This window comes from Glycine soja, chromosome 4 (assembly GCF_004193775.1).
Source record: "Glycine soja cultivar W05 chromosome 4, ASM419377v2, whole genome shotgun sequence".
In the NCBI taxonomy this organism is placed as follows: domain Eukaryota; kingdom Viridiplantae; phylum Streptophyta; class Magnoliopsida; order Fabales; family Fabaceae; genus Glycine; species Glycine soja.
In genome coordinates, this window is record NC_041005.1 from 11,213,985 (window position 1) to 11,231,045 (window position 17,061).

Genomic DNA, 17,061 nt, shown 5'->3' on the forward strand with positions numbered 1-17,061 from the left:
TGGTGATTTGGTTTCCATGCAGATATTGAGTTTTGCTAGATATGGGTGCATTTTTTAGTGTGGCGAGTATAAAACCTGAACAAAGGGAATGGAATGAAATCTCTCCAAATGAGACATGTAAAAGGCAAAGAATGTCACCTACTGTTGATGAAGAGAGTCCAACGCTAATTCCTAATCTCCCTGATGATTTATCACTCCAGATTATTGCTAGACTTCCTAGAATTTGTTACTTCAATGTAAGGCTGGTATCAAAGAGGTGGAAGTCAACTATCATGAGTTCGGAATTGTATAAATTAAGAAAGGAACTTGGGACAACTGAAGAGTGGCTATATCTGTTGATTAAGGTTGGAGAAAATAATCTTCTGTGGCATGCTCTAGATCCTCATTCTAAGACATGGCAGAGAGTGCCTAATGCATTTGATGAAATGCCCTTTTGCGGTTGTGCAATTGGAGCTGTTGATGGATGTCTTTATGTTCTTGGTGGATTCTCTAAGACTTCAACCATGAGATGTGTCTGGCGATTTGATCCAATACAAAATACGTGGAGCAAGGTGACTTCTATGTCCAGGGGTCGGGCATACTATAAGACAGGCGTCTTAAATAACAAGCTTTATGTTGTTGGAGGGGTTAGTCAAGGTCAAGCTGGATTGGTTCCTCTCCAATCTGCTGAAGTTTTTGACCCCTCTACAGATACATGGTCACATGTACCTAGTATGCCATTCTCTGGAGCTCCAGTCTTGCCCAGTGCTTTTTTGGCTGACATGCCAAAGCCTGTTGCCACAGGGTTAAGCTCATACATGGGAAGGTTGTGTGTTCCGCAGAGTCTGTTTTCATGGATTTTTGTTAATGTTGGGGGACAAATCTACGATCCTGAAACTAACTCGTGGATAGAAATGCCGGCTGGAATGGGTGAGGGATGGCCTGTGCGGCAGGCAGGTACCAAATTGAGTGTTGTGGTGGATGGTGAATTATATGCTTTTGACCCTTCTAATTCTGTGGATGGTGGAAGAATCAAGGTATATGATCAAGGTGAAGATGCTTGGAAAGTAGTTATTGGAAAAGTCCCCATATATGATTCTTCTGATTCTGAGTCTCCATATCTACTTGCTGGTTTCCATGGAAAGCTTCATGTCATTACCAAAGATGCCAATCATGATATTGCGATTCTGCAAGCTGGCCTGCGCGATAATTTGGATTCTTGACCATCACTCTCAACTCTGTCACCAAGTACATCGCAAGAATCTCCAGAAGTGGCTGCCGAATCAGAAGCAGCAACTGTTTGGAGGATAGTTGCCAACAGGGATTTTGGGTAAGCCGAACTAGTCAGTTGTCAAGTTATTGATATCTAGATTGAAACCAAACAATAAATGTGACAAGCAGTGATAGTATCTGTTTGTCGGCAGCTACACGAGTTAGCCTCATGGGAATGGAATTGGGTCCATTTGTATTTTGAGTCAGGTGTGAACAAAATAGCTGAGTGTTACTATCGTGTCCGGTTTAACGTATTGGATGTGATTTTTCATGTTTTTTATGTGATATTTAGAAGGCTAATATTTATAGCTTTCATGTCCCAAACGGGATTCTTCTATTCTTAACGTGTTTCCAACACATCGTAGTATTAGTTTGTCTGTACCTATTTTTCATACGAGGTAAATAAGTGCCATAGGAGTTATCAATTGCAGTACTGATACGCTAGAATAATATCAAAGGAATTCATTAGTACCATTAGAATTAGGGATAAAAAGCAATTCATAAGTATCATTAGAATTAACGATAGAAATAGGTCAAACTGCCTATTAGGGGTCTTTGGCTTAGTCTGACTAAGACCTCTTTGGCTTAGTCTGCCTAAGACCCTGACCTAGTTTGGCCTAACTTGTTTATTGTAAAGGTTAGGCTTAAACCTTTTAAAAAACTTATTTAAATAAAAACATCATGCTCAAGCTTTTAAAAAAAAACCTATTAGGTTTGTCATGCTAGCTTGTTTAATATATATATCTATATATATGTATATGTATTAAAACTTAAAAGACATAAATCAATCTTTTAAAAAAAGAAATAAAATAAGACAAAATCTTTTAATAAAATAAGATAAAATAAAATATTTATATTTCTAATAACATTTTCCCCCCTCAAATTGAAGCTAGATGAACAACTTCAAGAAATCACATTGAAGATTTGATGATATGTTGGGTCATTACTTCATGTTTGGGAGATGGTTTGGGAATTAAAAATTTTGTACTTCTTTGTATTTAACTTGTCTTGGTTCTTATTTCTTATTTATTTTAGTATTTGACATTAAGAGTAGATCATTGAATGGAACTTATGGTATTTTACTTGCTTATTTTGTTTATAATATGTTGTTGAATATTTAAAGTGTTCCGATTATAATTCTTACTTGAGTCGTTCTGATTAGTGAATTTTAATCTCATACTAGAGTGTTCTAATTAATTTTTTTTTCACGCACAAATTAAAAGGGAAGTCTTTCTTTATATTAAATTTAAAAAGTGTTATACGAATTCTTAAAGTTTCACGGTATAGTTATTAGATTCTCTTCAGATATAATATTTATTGTTAAATAGACTTTTTAATAAGCACATAGGTCTAGTCAAACTTTTAAATAAGTCAGGTCAAACCTAAAAAAAATGTCTATAATAAGTAAATAGGTCATGCCAAGTTTTATATTTTTAATTCATGCCAAGGTCAGACTTAACCAAGCCTAGCCTGACCTAATTAGAATGCATGCAAATAAAAAGCCGAATTATGGCATGAAAAATTTAGAGCGTTGAAGGCTTTTGTTAAGAAACTAAAAAAATAAAAAGAGAATTTTAAGGAAAATGTAATATTTAATGTTATTAATACACTTTCATTGGGTTTTTTTATACATTTTTCATTTCAAATTATCTATCACTTCAAAAAGTTTAATTTGTTTCAAATTGTTATTTTAGAAAATAAAAGTACTTATTATTTAAAAATAAAATAAAATATGTTTTTAATTTTTGTACTTGTTTAGTTCTCAAACTTTTATATTGTTCAATTTAGACATTTAGTTCATGAAATCTATAAAAAAAATATATTTTTAAGTCCTTTTTCACTGTATGAAGTTTAAAAAACATGTAAAAATTGGAAAGTAAACTCAAAGACTAATAACGTTTTTTTCTATAAAGTTTAGGGAGTAAATTATACATGAAAGCTCGAAAATTAAAAATAAGATTCAATAAAAATATAAAGAATAAAAATATATTATAATTAAAGAGCACTGGGCAATTGAAGTTGTTGTGGGACATAGATTGTAAGCGTGTAGGTTATTCTACTGTCCCTACTCCTCTTGTAGTGAAATTTACTACGATTTATGCGCCCCCTTTAAAAAAATTGTAAAAATTGAAGAAAAAAGAAACCGCGCGAGTCTTTTATTGCGTTACCAAACATTCACTAGAAGCAGTGTCAAGTGTGTGAACTGAACACTACGATCTTGCTGGATGGCCATGTCCATGTGGTGGTTCGTAAGTAAGATAGTTTTCCAACATGATATGACATCGCATCATGTGATCCATATGCATATGATGAAAGGGACAGAAAAGACCGATTGTCTAAAGGTTCATGCATATGGCATGCACTTAGTGAGATATTTTTTTAACGTGATTTCGAAATAAGTATCGATTATTACAATTTATTACGAATAATTAACAATAAAATAATTAAATTACAAGAGAATTTTAAAAAAAATAAATTTTAATTATCTACGTTATATATGATTATATGACTTAATTTATTTTTCTCATTTAAAAAGACTAGGAGGCATATTTAGTGAGAGAACCATTTTTATGAAAGTGAGAAAATTTAATATCATGTCATCATATAAAAAAACTCATGATTTATGTTTTATGATGATTTTTTCAGAATATATTGATGCACAATTATGACATGTTTGTATCACAAATTAATCAAAGAAAGATTTAAATTGTGTACCTTGAAAGAACTCTTAATCCATGACAATCTTTATTTAACATTAGAGAAAACCTTAATTCCATGGTTGTTGCCTTGGTCTAAAATTGTCTCAATTCCATGGCTATGATTTTTCACAACTTTGTGTATCTCAGAATTGTCTATTGAACAATAATTTTATAGCCACTAAAAAAGCAAGGACACCTCATTTGGGTACCAAGTGGGGGTCTAACCCACTATAGCTTAATAATAATAACTAGTAAATTCAATTTAACTGAGCATATGACTTCGATTAGACGTTGCCTTAATTCCATATCAATTTGAAAACCTTAATTTCATGTCGACTATAGATTAGACGTTTCCAAAATTCAAAGTCACAGTTTGCTTCAAAGATATGATTTCGATTCTCACCTTACAGCTTAAACTAGTTAATAACTTTCTGACTTAACAATCAACTCAGTTCCAGATAATCAATATTTAGCTTAACCTGGTTTTAATTACAAACATCGAAACATATAGCTAGTTCAGCTGGAAAAAAAGTTCACAAAATTGTTTTTAAATAGAAATAATCTTGTTCCTGTACAAAAAAGCAATTGCAGCATTCAGGCTCTGGTAAAAGATGTTACAGGGATATATATATACTTTGGATTCTTAACACAAATTATTTTATTTACATAAAGTATTATCTGCTGCTTGACTTTGGAAATGATGTAATATCATACCAACCCTTGCAAAAATATAACTTCTCACTATGGTTGATGGGGTCCCTTTTATCATAATCTATCTATATATAATTAACAGAAGGGAATATATGATGAGGCCTGTGCAAGGGGGTAAAAAATGCTTCCTTACTGTGGCTATAAGGAATGGTCCCAAAAGAAGGTTGATGAATTAATTTGAAGCCTTCTTGGATGCTCTTGTATTCTTAATAGTCATCATGAGTTTTTGCCTCTCACCTTCAACCTCTGCAAATTGAAGACTTAACTGAGAGTAACGGTCATGCATCTCTTTCAGTTCTGTCTCCACAGCAGAATGTCTTGCCTTTAGTTCTAACATGTCTTTAATTAGCTCATTGATGTCCCTAAAACTTCTGAATACTGCTTCTTCATCACTGTGCTGTTTCAAGAAAGAACTGAAACAGAAGAAAAATGTCTCAATGCCAATACTAAGTAGAAACTTGTTTGAAAAGTTTTAAAAGTGAAGGGACCAATTACAAAGGGTCAGATTAATTTCAAAAACTGTATTTATGTCTGGCACTAGCAGATTCTGAAGAACAGAAAAGAAATCGTACAATGCATATAACAATTGAACATGTGTACTCAAGCAGAGAAACAGCCAAGACAGTTTATAGTTATTGAACTTATAGAGTGGCGAAGTTTATTACTAGTGAGCAAGTTTTAATCAAGTGAAGAAAAGGTGGAATCTTAACAAGTGCTTCCAAAATTGCAACTTTATCAATCTCATTACTGTTGCAAAGGAGGGTACCTCTGAAATTGGATGTTTGACGACCTCTTCGTCCGCAGCACTTCAGCAAGCTCAATCTCCAAAGCGAGCACCCTTTCTAATGCATTACCGCTGATAGAGAATTTATCGAAAACAGGGAATATGTTTCCTAACTCTTGATTGGCCTGAACAAAGTACAAATTTAATAAGAATACAGACAGTGGTATGCTTCCAAGCAATCAACGCAGCAAGAATAATTTACCTCGTGTAATTGCATCAGTTCTCTTTGTAGACCTGGAAAACTTGACTCGTGGCTTTGACCGTCTACTGAAGGAAGCATATTCTCGTTTTTCATCCTTTCCAACTGCAATCAGAAGACAGAACTTAGAGATCAGACACGACTATAAATGTGGCAACCCAGACCAGGAAAATGCAAAAGATATCTATATTGCCTGGTGCATGATATTAGACTAGGAAAGTACTACTGTTAAGAGTAAGGAAGACTGGAGCAATAAAGGAAAGAGTACTGGAAACTATAATAGATGAAAAAGGAACAACAATGATGCCTAACTATGCATTTTAAAAAAGTACCTCCTTATTCAAGTGATCAATGCTAGATTTCAAACTTTGAGTTGATGCCACATGCTTCATTACTTCTTCTAGTTGCAAGTCCTTTTCAGTTCCAAGAGTTTGGCATCCATTCATAACACTAAATGCAAGAGGATCCTATCAAATAATTATCACATAAATTGTTAGGGCTAACCACTCAAGATCAATGAAGGAATGCATGCATTGGATATTGCATTAATAGAAGGTACATAAATTTTTCTTCAAATCACACGCAGTTCCAGAGTTTGAGAATAATTCAACTACTGCTAAAATAAAGACTAAGATTCCTTTCTTAATTAAAATATCATGCTGGACTCTGATAACAGCTAGTAACCTTTAGAAGTTTGGATAATCAACATTTTTTTGCAATCAAAATAACTTTTTATTATTGTATCAATATATCATATCCTAAAGATAAGGTGATTTCTTCTCTTATGAAATGGTAACTAAAGATGTTTTATAAAAATAAATAAATAAATCAGTTACCTTGGATTGCATATTGATGCTTGCACTCTCTGGCTCATGACTGCAAGCAGCATGAGTAGAATTTTCTTGAGGATTCAATGAAGAGAATGTACCATTGCCCTCATTCAGAGAATTCACATGAGATCCCGAAGTCTCAACCAATTCCTTCGCCAAGGTAAGCTCTACTTCGATTTTGGACTTCTCCTCATTGCATTTTACAAGAGAAGCTTCAAGCTCTTGCTTTTCTTGTTTACAACATTCAAGGCTTATCACTGAACACTCCTTTTCAGCCTTTAGCAGGTCATAAGCATTTAACAAATTGCGTTTATCAGAAAGTACAGCCTGTAACTCAGCCTCCAATTCCAAGATCTTCATCCCCAACTCTTCATTAATTTTTATTTGAGAAGCTTCAGACTTTTTTCTTTTCTCAGTTTCATCAACTGCATCTTGTAGTTTCCACAGCATTTCCTCACTATGATTTTTTGACAAAGACAGCTGTTGTCTTAGTTCTTGCAACTTTGATTCATATTGCTCCTTGATAAATGCAATTCTCAAGGACTCCTGCATAGCAACCGGTGGTCCTTCAGGTCCTCTTCTGTCATGAGCATTAGCACACTCAGCCTCTGCTTTGTCTTTCAGTTCCTTCAAATGAATAGACAAATTCTTAAACTCCTCTGTTTTCAAAACTTGTTCAGCAAGCCTCTTGGTAAGTTCATTGCATTGGTTCTGCAGCCTTATCAGCTCATTATCAGATTGTTTTAATGAAGTGAATGCAGTTTCCAGTTCATCCAATTTTCCCAGGAGAACTATACACTTGAATTCAGCTGCTTCCTTGGACAAAAAGAGTTCTTCAGCATTTCTGCAACAACTTGCCAGCAATTGCTCCAGCCTTGCAACCTCAGGGACACTCTGTCTTTCACGCACATAAGTATCACTGATCTTCTCTGTCCTACTCTTATGCTCCTTAAGCTCCAACATATTTGCACTGTTTTGATCAATTAGTGCTCTATTCTGAGCGGTCAAGACATCTATCTCAGATTTCACAAAGTCAAGACTCGTCAACAATCTTGTATTTTCTTCAATGCAAGTCCGTTCTCTTGAAAGATAGCCATCCAATTCAGATTCTACATCAAGATTCTTCTTGTGGACCACATCAAGTTGCCAGCAAGTGGAATGAAGCTTCTGAGCAAGCTCCTCCATATGATCCTCAAACTGAGCTCTGGTGAAAGTCATGACAACATCTGTAGCTATGCAAAATTCATGCATTTCAGATAACTGAGTTTCCAGACAACTAATAGAAGAAGATTCTTTTAAAGCATCTGTAAGATGTTTCTCAGATTTCTGTAGCAAATCTGATATTCTTGAATTTTCAAATTCTAAGTCTGTCACCATTTGCTTGAGATGGACAAGTTCTTGTCTTTTCAGATCAGAATCCTGAAGCTGGCATTGCTTCTCATTCAATTCTGTGGTAAGATCTGAAACTGTTTTCTCCAACTTTTCTCTGACAATTTTCTCAGCATGCAACTCAGTATGCAGAGAATACAAGTTCTTCTCCAAAAAATTAAGCTCAGATGAAATCTTGGCGGATTCTTCAGCTCTTTCCTGTAAAGATGATTCCAAATCTTTCTTTCCCTGCAGCTGGGTTTGCTTCTCGTTCAATTCTGTGGTAAGATCGGAAATTGTTTTCTCCAACTTTTCTCTGACAGTTTTCTCAGCATGCAACTCAGAATGCAGAGAATGCAAGTTCTTCTTCAAAAAATCAACCTCAGATGAAATCTTAGCAGCTTCTTCTGCTCTTTCATGTAAAGATGACTCCAAATCTTTCTTTCCCTGCAGCTGACGTTGCTTCTCATTCAATTCTGTGGTAAGATCGGAAACTGTTTTCTCTAATTTTTCTCTTACAGTTTTCTCAGCATGCAACTCATTATGTAGAGAATCCAAGTTCTTCTTCAAAAAATCAAGCTCAGATGAAATCTTAGTAGATTCTTCTGTTTTTTCCTGTAAAGACGACTCTAAATCTTTCTTTTCCTCTTTGATTGTTGCTAAGGTCAGCTTACACATTTCAAGGTCACTTGATGAAGTATCTAGCTTTATTATTTCTTGAGCAAGGTCCTGATTTCTGGAATTAAGTTGTTGTAGCTCAGCTTCCAAATGGTCCAGACCAGACAAAAACTCTTTGTGATGCTGAGAATATAATTCTTCAGCTTCAAAACCAGCATTAATCCTGTTAATGATCACCTCAAAATTTAACTGAAGTTTCTGCAACAGGGCACCTGACACAGTTATCTTCTGTACCATCTCTTGCAAATCATGCTCAACCTTCTGTTTCATGACTAGAACATCTGATTCTGCGGTATTTAAAGATACTTGAGCCATAAGTTTTTCATGCACTAAAATCTCCTTCTCTTCAATGAGTAGTAGGATTCTATGAAATGCACTTTGTTGCAGCTCTTCTAGTTGCAATAAGAGACCTTCTACATCTTCACATTCTGAATCCAAACAAGCAGATCTACTACAAAGAGAAAGTTCACTGTGTCTTTCTTCATATGATGCAAGCAATTTCTGCAACTTTTTAGATAAAAAGATGGCATTATTCTGCAGATTATCCTTCATTGAAACTTGCTCGTCAAATTTAGTTCTGATAGATTTTAACTCTTCCTGCAAAATGGATATTTCATCATGAAGATGTTTCTTTCCTAGGCTCTCTTTTTTCAATAAACTTCTCAACTCTGAGTTTTCTGTACTGCATGCCATGTACTTGCCCTCATAACTTCTATACTCTGTCAGAAGAACTTCCAACTCATTAATTTTCTCAGTAAGGAGATTGTTTTCATGAGCAAGATCTTTTAAATTTGCCTCTAAAATTTGGTTCTGGAGAGCAATATCATTGCTCTTTGCAGTGCAAATCTCCTTGTACTCATTTAGCGAGAGGATATCATTCATAGCATTCTGCAACCTCAACACCAGTAACTCGTTGGATTCATTTGTAAGCTCCAGCTGCTGAGAGAGTTGAACAATTTTCTCTTTCATGAGTTGAATGTCAAGACTTGCTTCAAGCAATGTTTCTTGCAGAGCCTTAGAAAACACATCTGAGTATATATTTACAAAATGCATTTGACTGATTTCTTCTTCAACCTGTCTGTATAACCCCTCTTGCAACTGAAGTGATCTTTTCAAATCGCTAAGTAAAATGTCTTCACCCAAATGTTGTCTTTGTAAGGAAGAACTGTGATTTTGACATAGCGATCGATTGAAAGTACGACCTTCTGAAATTTTAGGATATGTCACTGGTTCTGGGCTACCATCAGCGTTTGGAAGTGAAGAATCAGAAAGGGTTTGCTTTATGAGATTTTCATTTGTCTCATGCATAGAAAGAACCTGGCAAGAAAGCAGTTCAAGATCTTTTTGCAATTGACCAACAGCAATAGAATAGTTCAATCTGGCCCTTTTAAGGGCTGCTTCAGCTGAAATAGCCCTTCTTTCAAAGTCACTGTTCAGAGATTCCAAAATGTGCTTGTCTTCAGCAAATTTCATTATCTGCTCATTCATATTCTGGTGCATTTTCTCCATCTCAGACTTACCAGCAGAAATTGTGTACATACAAGTAGAATGTTCATTCCTGAGGTTCTGCAACTCAGCCATCATCTGCCTTTGATTCTGCTCAAGTTCCTGAATCAAAGCTTCATAGTAGCACTCCATCTGGTCCATTTTCCGTACAAGGCTTTCCCTTTCAGTTTTGGACTCATCTAACTCTCTTAGAAGTTCAAAAACTTTTTCTTTCATAGCAAGGGCAGGATCAACAGAATCAAACTCATGAGACACAAGGCCAGGTATGGTAAGATAATGAGTCATGCTTTCAGGTTGAAATAAACCTGTATCAGACCCAATATCTGTTAAAAATTGTTCACTTTTATGCATATCCATTTTCTTGTTCTCTCTTTCGTTGACAACTTTGGCCCCTGAAATTGGCTCTCCAGATTCTTGTTTGAGATTCTGCAAAATCTCAGCCAGTGCTTCTAACTCCAAGTTAAGGAACCTAAAATCCCTTTCAGGAAATCCCAAAGACACTTTCTGAATATCTCTTATCTTCCCTTCCATGAGCAAAAGCCCCTTATGCCATTTATGCTGTAAATTTTGAAATAATTTGTCCCGATCTGTACCAGTAGGTTCTTTGTGAGGTAATGCTAAGCTCAACTTAGAACTTTTAAGTTGCTCAAACTCATCTCTAAACTTTGAACACTCTGATTTTAGTACTGCAACCTCCTTTACTAACTCTTCTCCTGATGAAATCTCAGCAGCAAGTTGCTCAGAAAACTTGTGTGTTTCAACACCTATTTCATCAGCATGGTTTTGCAAAGAACTTACCTTCAGTTTTAGATCAAGAATAGACGACTCAACTGCATCCAAATTTCCCATAAGTCTGTTACTGCTCCTATCTTCAGAAGCAGCAGCCAAACTATTGGCAGCTGAATAGTCTATGCTCCAATCATGAACCCGCTCACTACCCTGTGCTGGAAACTGATTATCAGGTGCCTCTCCTTTCTCTGGCTGAGGACTTTGACTGAGGGATAGTCCACCTAAATCACCAGAGATTGTGCTTTTAAGACTGTCCACTTCATGTGTACTGGAGATATCATGCTTCTCTGTATATATGCTTTCAGAAGTACTAGACGAGCCATCAAAGCCAGCAGCTGAGTCAGCATAATCTTCATTTACCCCTGATTCTCCTTCAAGTGAAGAAATACGGGGGAGATCTTTAGATTCTCTTTTCAATTTCACTCTTGAATGAACCTGATTTCATGAAATATATAAGGGGGTTGTGTCAAGCAAATGAGAAAAAAAAAAGCTTAATTTTTAGGAAGTAAACCAAGCCTACATACATGATTCTCCATTTGCATACTAGATGTTACATCTTTTTTTATAAAAAAAAAATATATTTCATCACCAAGAACACATAATTGCTAATTAGTTTTCATTAAGATTAAAAAGGAATGTATGTGTATATTCTGTCTGGAATTTTTATTTTTATAGAATGCCTTATGCCCTAAACCAAGCAGAGGAGAGAAGGTATATAAGAGTAATGCTTGTAAAGGAGAGTAGGTATGAAACCTTATTCATATGATTATTGGCATTCTGGTCAGGTGATGACTCTTTGCTATCAGCAGATTCATCATGAGTTCCTTGGTCAGAGGTTGTCTGTAGACCCCTCTCTCTGAGTTCCCTCTGCTGCTCAAATTCTCTGAAAGAGATAATAACATCAAATAAATATATTGTTTTAAGAAGAAGCACATCCTTAAATGTCATAACACATTTATGATACCTGAAACCAGTTTTGGAAGTGAGAAGCTGCACTGTAACCTGGCTTCAAACAAGAAAGAGAAAAGAACATTAAATCCAATGATGTCATTAGCAACTGAAGAACTCGAAAATAAAATAATTGCAAGAGCTGTATATGTCAATGCCAGGTATACGGAAATGCATAAACCATTAGATTGTACTGCCACACAACCATGTAAGTGTTATAACCAACGAATTAATAAACTTGAGAAAGTTACATCAGAGATAGATGAAGCCAGAGATCCTCACATGTAGTGCGACTCCAGGTTCACTTCCATTAAGAGGCAAAGCAACAGCTGTTGGCTTCAAGGCATCAACAAAATCAGCTAGATTGATGTTGGCCTCGCCAAGGATGCTAGATCTTGACGAACCCTAAAGTGGTTAGGCCAAAAATAAAGTCAGTATAGTTCTAAGTTCTAACACAACTAATGGCCACAATCATCTATGTCATTAAAAAACACAGACAATATTTAGGTATTTTTTATGGCAGCAGGCAACACTGGAGAGGATAGCTTGGCATAAAAATAATGGATTGGTTGTGTTCTTTAAATGAGTCAGAGTGTTCACTAGATTTTATTCCCAACATTAAGATCCATTCAAAATCTGAATCTGATAATTTTGAATAAGAAACTTTTTAAATTTAAAAACAACAATTCAAAAGTATCTCTGGCCATTGCATCACACTGACAGTCAAAGAATATAATCAAGATCACAGAACACCAATTAGGTCAACAAAGCAAAAATAGGCTCATAAAATATACACCATTAGTGTGAGTGATACAATGAAGGTTTTTGCATTAAGCCATAAAAGATATGATTGATTTCATCTCATAGGGTTTCTGCCTTTCACATGTGAGAATTCTATAAATGCTACGGCATAATAATTTGTATTCATTTAAAAGTCATGAAAGAACATTACCATCGCCACAACAAATTTATAAAACTTTTCCTCATATTGTCTAGTTTTAATGTCTTGGAGGAGTCTTGTAGTTTCGTAGATTGGATCTGCCCACTTGCAGGTTCCATTTCTCACATTTGCTTTGGTTGTCTTTGATGTAGCCTTCCCAGAGTCAGCAGGAATGAAAGAGATGAACAGTTTATCCCATCCTGACTGTGGAATCTAGACCAAACAGAAACAAAAATTGTCCTTAGTAATTGCATAAAGAAATATAACTATAACTATGGAATCAACAGCAATAACAATAACTCTGTCACAAAACAAAGCTGATTTAATGCAGATTCCCTCCAAAATTTTCAACTAACCATGGAAACTGCCTAAATATAAATTCTCTAAAAGATATCATCCGACCATGATGACAACTTAAGGGCCATGTAACTCTACCAGATAAAGAACTTGAAGTAGCTTCTTTCATATTCCATTCTCAAAATGGAATTTTAAAATACCAAATAGTCAAGATAGAGGTAGAAATAATTTGAAACAACTAGTATAAATGAGTTCAAGAGAACTGAGTTGATAAAGAAGTAAATACTTGCATTAAGGGACCTCAGGTTTCTAGAGCTTGATTAACTTTTTAGTAACATGTGGATGTAAAACTTAATCACTGCTGCAGTCTGCTAAACTTGATCAAGAATTTAAATCCCCTTTAACAATGGCATAAACCTAAAGAGTTAATTCCTTACAAAAAAGATAGTAGACCATTTTAGTATTAATTATTTCACAGGTGAACAGTCCTTAACCCAATAAAAGTTCAGAACCACTGTCAAACAGATATTTGAGCCATCACATAAAAAATATAGGATATTCCTGATATGAGGACCATTTATTTTAGTTAAAGCCATAGGATCTAACTAATTATACCTCTAATAAAAGATTTGAGCTTAGACCACCTCTAATCTAATTAAAGAGTAAGTACAAAGTGACTACTCAAGCCTTTTATATGGATCTAACTAATTATTACCTCTAATAATACCAAAGAAAAAGAAGTTTACAAATTGGTTGGAACATAAAATCTGTAAAGCAATATCATATTTGCATGTTTGAAATAAATTTGACTGAGAAGATAGAATCATGAGACAAGATAAACAATTATAAACACTCACCGAAACACATGAATACCAGACAGAAATTAGTATGACAAATGAGAGACCAACCATCATACCAACATACTAACAGGCATGCAACATATAACATAATGCCAACTAAACTTTGAATAAATTCTGAGAACTGTAGGTTTAAATGACAACTCAGACCAAATGTGCAATGCACTAAGATCATCTTTCAGTGACAGTTTGGAATTCTCTAAGTTACATGGATTACTTTCCCTTCCAACAACCTAAAACATGAAATTTTCAACCCAAAGAATGGAGAAAAAGTTGCATAGATGGGAAACTTACATGTGTAGCATGAAATTGGAGCCGGAAAACAACCTTTACTTTTGTCTTCTCAATCTTCCACTTAGTAACCCTCGACATTGTTCAGAAAATTAATCACGCCTTACATGCATTACTGCATAACTTAAAGGCTCGGTTTTCATTCCCAGCTCCTACACAGGGTTAATTGTATACTAAGATAGCCACCAATGCAGTACCTGAATGCAAAAGAAGCAAAGAATCCACATTCACAAGTATCCTTTTCTTAGCGACAAACTTAAGCAATCATACTGCCACGATTCATGCTCCATTAAGCAAACTCTAAAAGCAACTCGGCTATTAAACAGAACCCTCAAGCCAATTTATGACCCATTGATCAAGAATAACAAACACTATGTCAGATATAGAAATTGCTTATTATATCTTAGATGAATTAAACGATTTTCTTTAGTGAGCAAACATGCAGAGCTAAAAGGGCTCAGCCAGTACACATTTTGGAACCCTAGAGATAGGGAGAGAGATCCAAATTGAGCAATGCATCAGTCTTTTCTAAAGCACTTCACAACAGCAATGAACCAGTAAAATTTCGGGCAGAAAGAGATCCAGTAACATAATTACGAAGGCTATCTTCACATTACTGTAATATGTAATTATTAAACAAAATCATAAGTTCTGCAGCAAGAGACACTAAGAACCAACAAGTTTGAACAAACTCATAATTTCCAACTTCAAGTTAGTCAAATATAACCCAAAATAATGGAACAAAAATGCTAGATCTCCAAAATAAAACATCAGACAACAAGTTTGTTTCCTAAGTCAAACACATTTTTCAATCAGACAAGAGTCCTTCCAACGGAACTGAAACACTTCTCTTCCTGAACTCGCATGACTAAACATCTTTCACCAAATGGAACAACTAAATCCAGCATTCTCCTCCATTTTCAGAACAAAATGAAATAGAGAGAGAAAAAAATGATGGGAGCAGAACCCGATTGAAAAATAATTTTTTAAAAAAAAAAACTTTTTACTGTGACATACCTTGGTGAGAGACGAAAGGTTGAAAATTTAACCGGGAAAATCCACGGATCAAGCAGAAAGAATTCGAATTTAAGCAGAGGTGGATGTGGAAGATGGGAAAAGGAGGAGGACCCAGAAAGATGCTGATTTTAGACAATGGCGCAACTAAATACTGAACCCCAAAAAAGACTCAGAACCCAAGGACTGACAAAAGCATAGAGTAAAAGAGAATCCTAAAAAACCGAATGCTTACACAAAGCTAGTAAAATAATGTAGCTAAAAATAGCACTATTTTTTTGTATTTTCCTCCTTGTAGAGTTATAGATATTGTTAACACTTACATAATTCAAACCGAAACATTAACAACGAGAATTACCATAGGGACAAAACAAAAACAATCACCTCAATGCCACTTAAAGCCTGACACCTAAGATTCGTCAAAGTTACTAGCTGCAACTAAGTTACTTACTATTATTTTTTTAATATATTAAATTAAATAGTGTTGTTGTGGCCTTGTGGGGTGGCATAAGAATAAAATTTGAGGCTACAAAGCAACTTGGGTATATTGGGTTAGGTACCCTTGCCCCAGATCTGTGGCTGCTTAAGAAGCAAGAAAGATTGAGACTTTCGAGACAAGTATCAAGATTGAACTAAGACCCACAAGGGAAAAGGGGAGAGAGATTTGATTTGAAGCGTAGTGTTGTGTTATGTGGGTTTTGTTTTGTCAAGTTTTTTCAAAGAAACAACATAAGGGGCTAGCGTGGCGTAAATTAGCAGAAAATATAACAAGTTATAGACATTAATGAAGTAAGGTAAAATGGCGCTGTGAAGGAAGGATTAGATGTTCTATCAACTTCACAAACCCACTAACACTATGCCTCTAATGGGTGATTATCTCTGTCTAATTGTCTCACGAATTGGGTGGGGGAGGGGGGAGGGGGGTGTTATTAGAATATTAAATTAGCATTCTTAAAATTATCTTGCAAGAGCAGTTTTCTGAGTTTCCCGTGTCGCAGTGGTTCTGACTAAATTGGGACATGATGAAGACAAAGTAGGCTTATCCCTCCTTGATTTATGGCTGGTTTTAGGGGGTAGGAGGCTTCTTGTCATTTTGGTGCTGTTTTTAGACTCTATAAAAATGCTTACTAATCAAGAAAAACGAGCCATTTTAAGTTGTCATATTTTTTTTGCCAAAAAAAGATTCATCAGAAAAAAGTTACCCAAAATTATGTTTCCCTACTTGAAAGTAAATTATTAGCAACTTCAATCCTTAAGCCGCCATCTACTATTTATCCAAATCTAGATTTTCATTGTACCGAAGGGTGTTTAATTGTTTTAACTTATTAGTCTTTTGCTAGAGAATAGTGTGACCTTAATTTTTCTTTTAAAAAAATTGTGTGACCATAATTTTGGCCGGAGCAAATATTAAGAAATAAGTAAATAGTATACCAATTTATGTTGTAAAATATCATCAACAAATTTGTTAACTTCTATAATACTTATTATGAAGATTATACTAATAATGATTTTTTGCGCTAATCAACAAGTTTGTTATATTGGTTCGTTACCTTTCACTAACGTTTTGAGAAGAAACCCAAGTGTTACTTATACAATGAAATGCACCTGAATTCACATTGCGGTAATTTGAACGGAAAAACAAACAGCTTAAGAAAATTTGTGATGCATGTAAGGTTACAATAAATGATGACTTATTACTCCTTCTAATCCTTTTTATAAAAATTAAATTATAGGTTTTGGTTGATGTTTTTATAAAAATCAATCTAATGTCTATTGCATTATTTTTGTTACAAAATCCTTTCAATTATGAATCATTTCTCTTAATTGAATGAATATTTAGGTGAAATATATTAATATCTTAGGTTCTTTCCGTCTACCTCAAACGTGTGGATTAATTAG

General features: G+C 34.9%; 1 protein-coding gene and 1 pseudogene across 3 annotated transcripts; one reads left to right on the forward strand and one right to left on the reverse strand.

The window, feature by feature from the left end:
• On the forward strand, positions 1-1,588 carry LOC114408113 (annotated as a pseudogene).
• A 2,894-nt stretch (positions 1,589-4,482) lies between these two features.
• Positions 4,483-16,000, reverse strand: LOC114409320 (early endosome antigen 1-like). Of its 3 annotated transcripts, none has more exons than XM_028372732.1 (11): positions 15,166-16,000; positions 14,152-14,300; positions 12,716-12,916; positions 12,046-12,168; positions 11,780-11,817; positions 11,569-11,698; positions 6,481-11,250; positions 5,977-6,111; positions 5,648-5,749; positions 5,428-5,570; positions 4,483-5,074 (listed from the first exon to the last, which is right to left on the reverse strand). In XM_028372732.1, the coding sequence occupies exons 2-11, from the start codon at positions 14,227-14,229 to the stop codon at positions 4,834-4,836; spliced, it is 5,961 nt and encodes a 1,986-aa protein (XP_028228533.1). In that variant the 5' UTR covers positions 14,230-14,300; positions 15,166-16,000; the 3' UTR covers positions 4,483-4,833. The 3 variants fall into 3 exon arrangements, with proteins under 3 accessions (XP_028228533.1, XP_028228532.1, XP_028228534.1); XM_028372731.1 differs by having other exon boundaries at positions 14,152-14,345; positions 15,166-15,999; XM_028372733.1 differs by lacking the exons at positions 14,152-14,300; positions 15,166-16,000 and having other exon boundaries at positions 11,780-11,821; positions 12,716-12,828.
• Between the last annotated feature and the right edge of the window lie 1,061 nt (positions 16,001-17,061).

Coding starts and splice junctions, on each gene's coding strand:
- LOC114409320 (XM_028372732.1), bottom strand. CDS start 14,229: ATGTCGAGGGTTACTAAGTGGAAGATTGAGAAGACAAAAGTAAAGGTT. Junction 11,818..12,045: donor AACCTGGAGTCGCACTACAT/GTGAGGATCTCT, acceptor GTTTGAAGCCAG/GTTACAGTGCAGCTTCTCAC. Junction 5,571..5,647: donor AACTGATGCAATTACACGAG/GTAAATTATTCT, acceptor TACTTTGTTCAG/GCCAATCAAGAGTTAGGAAA.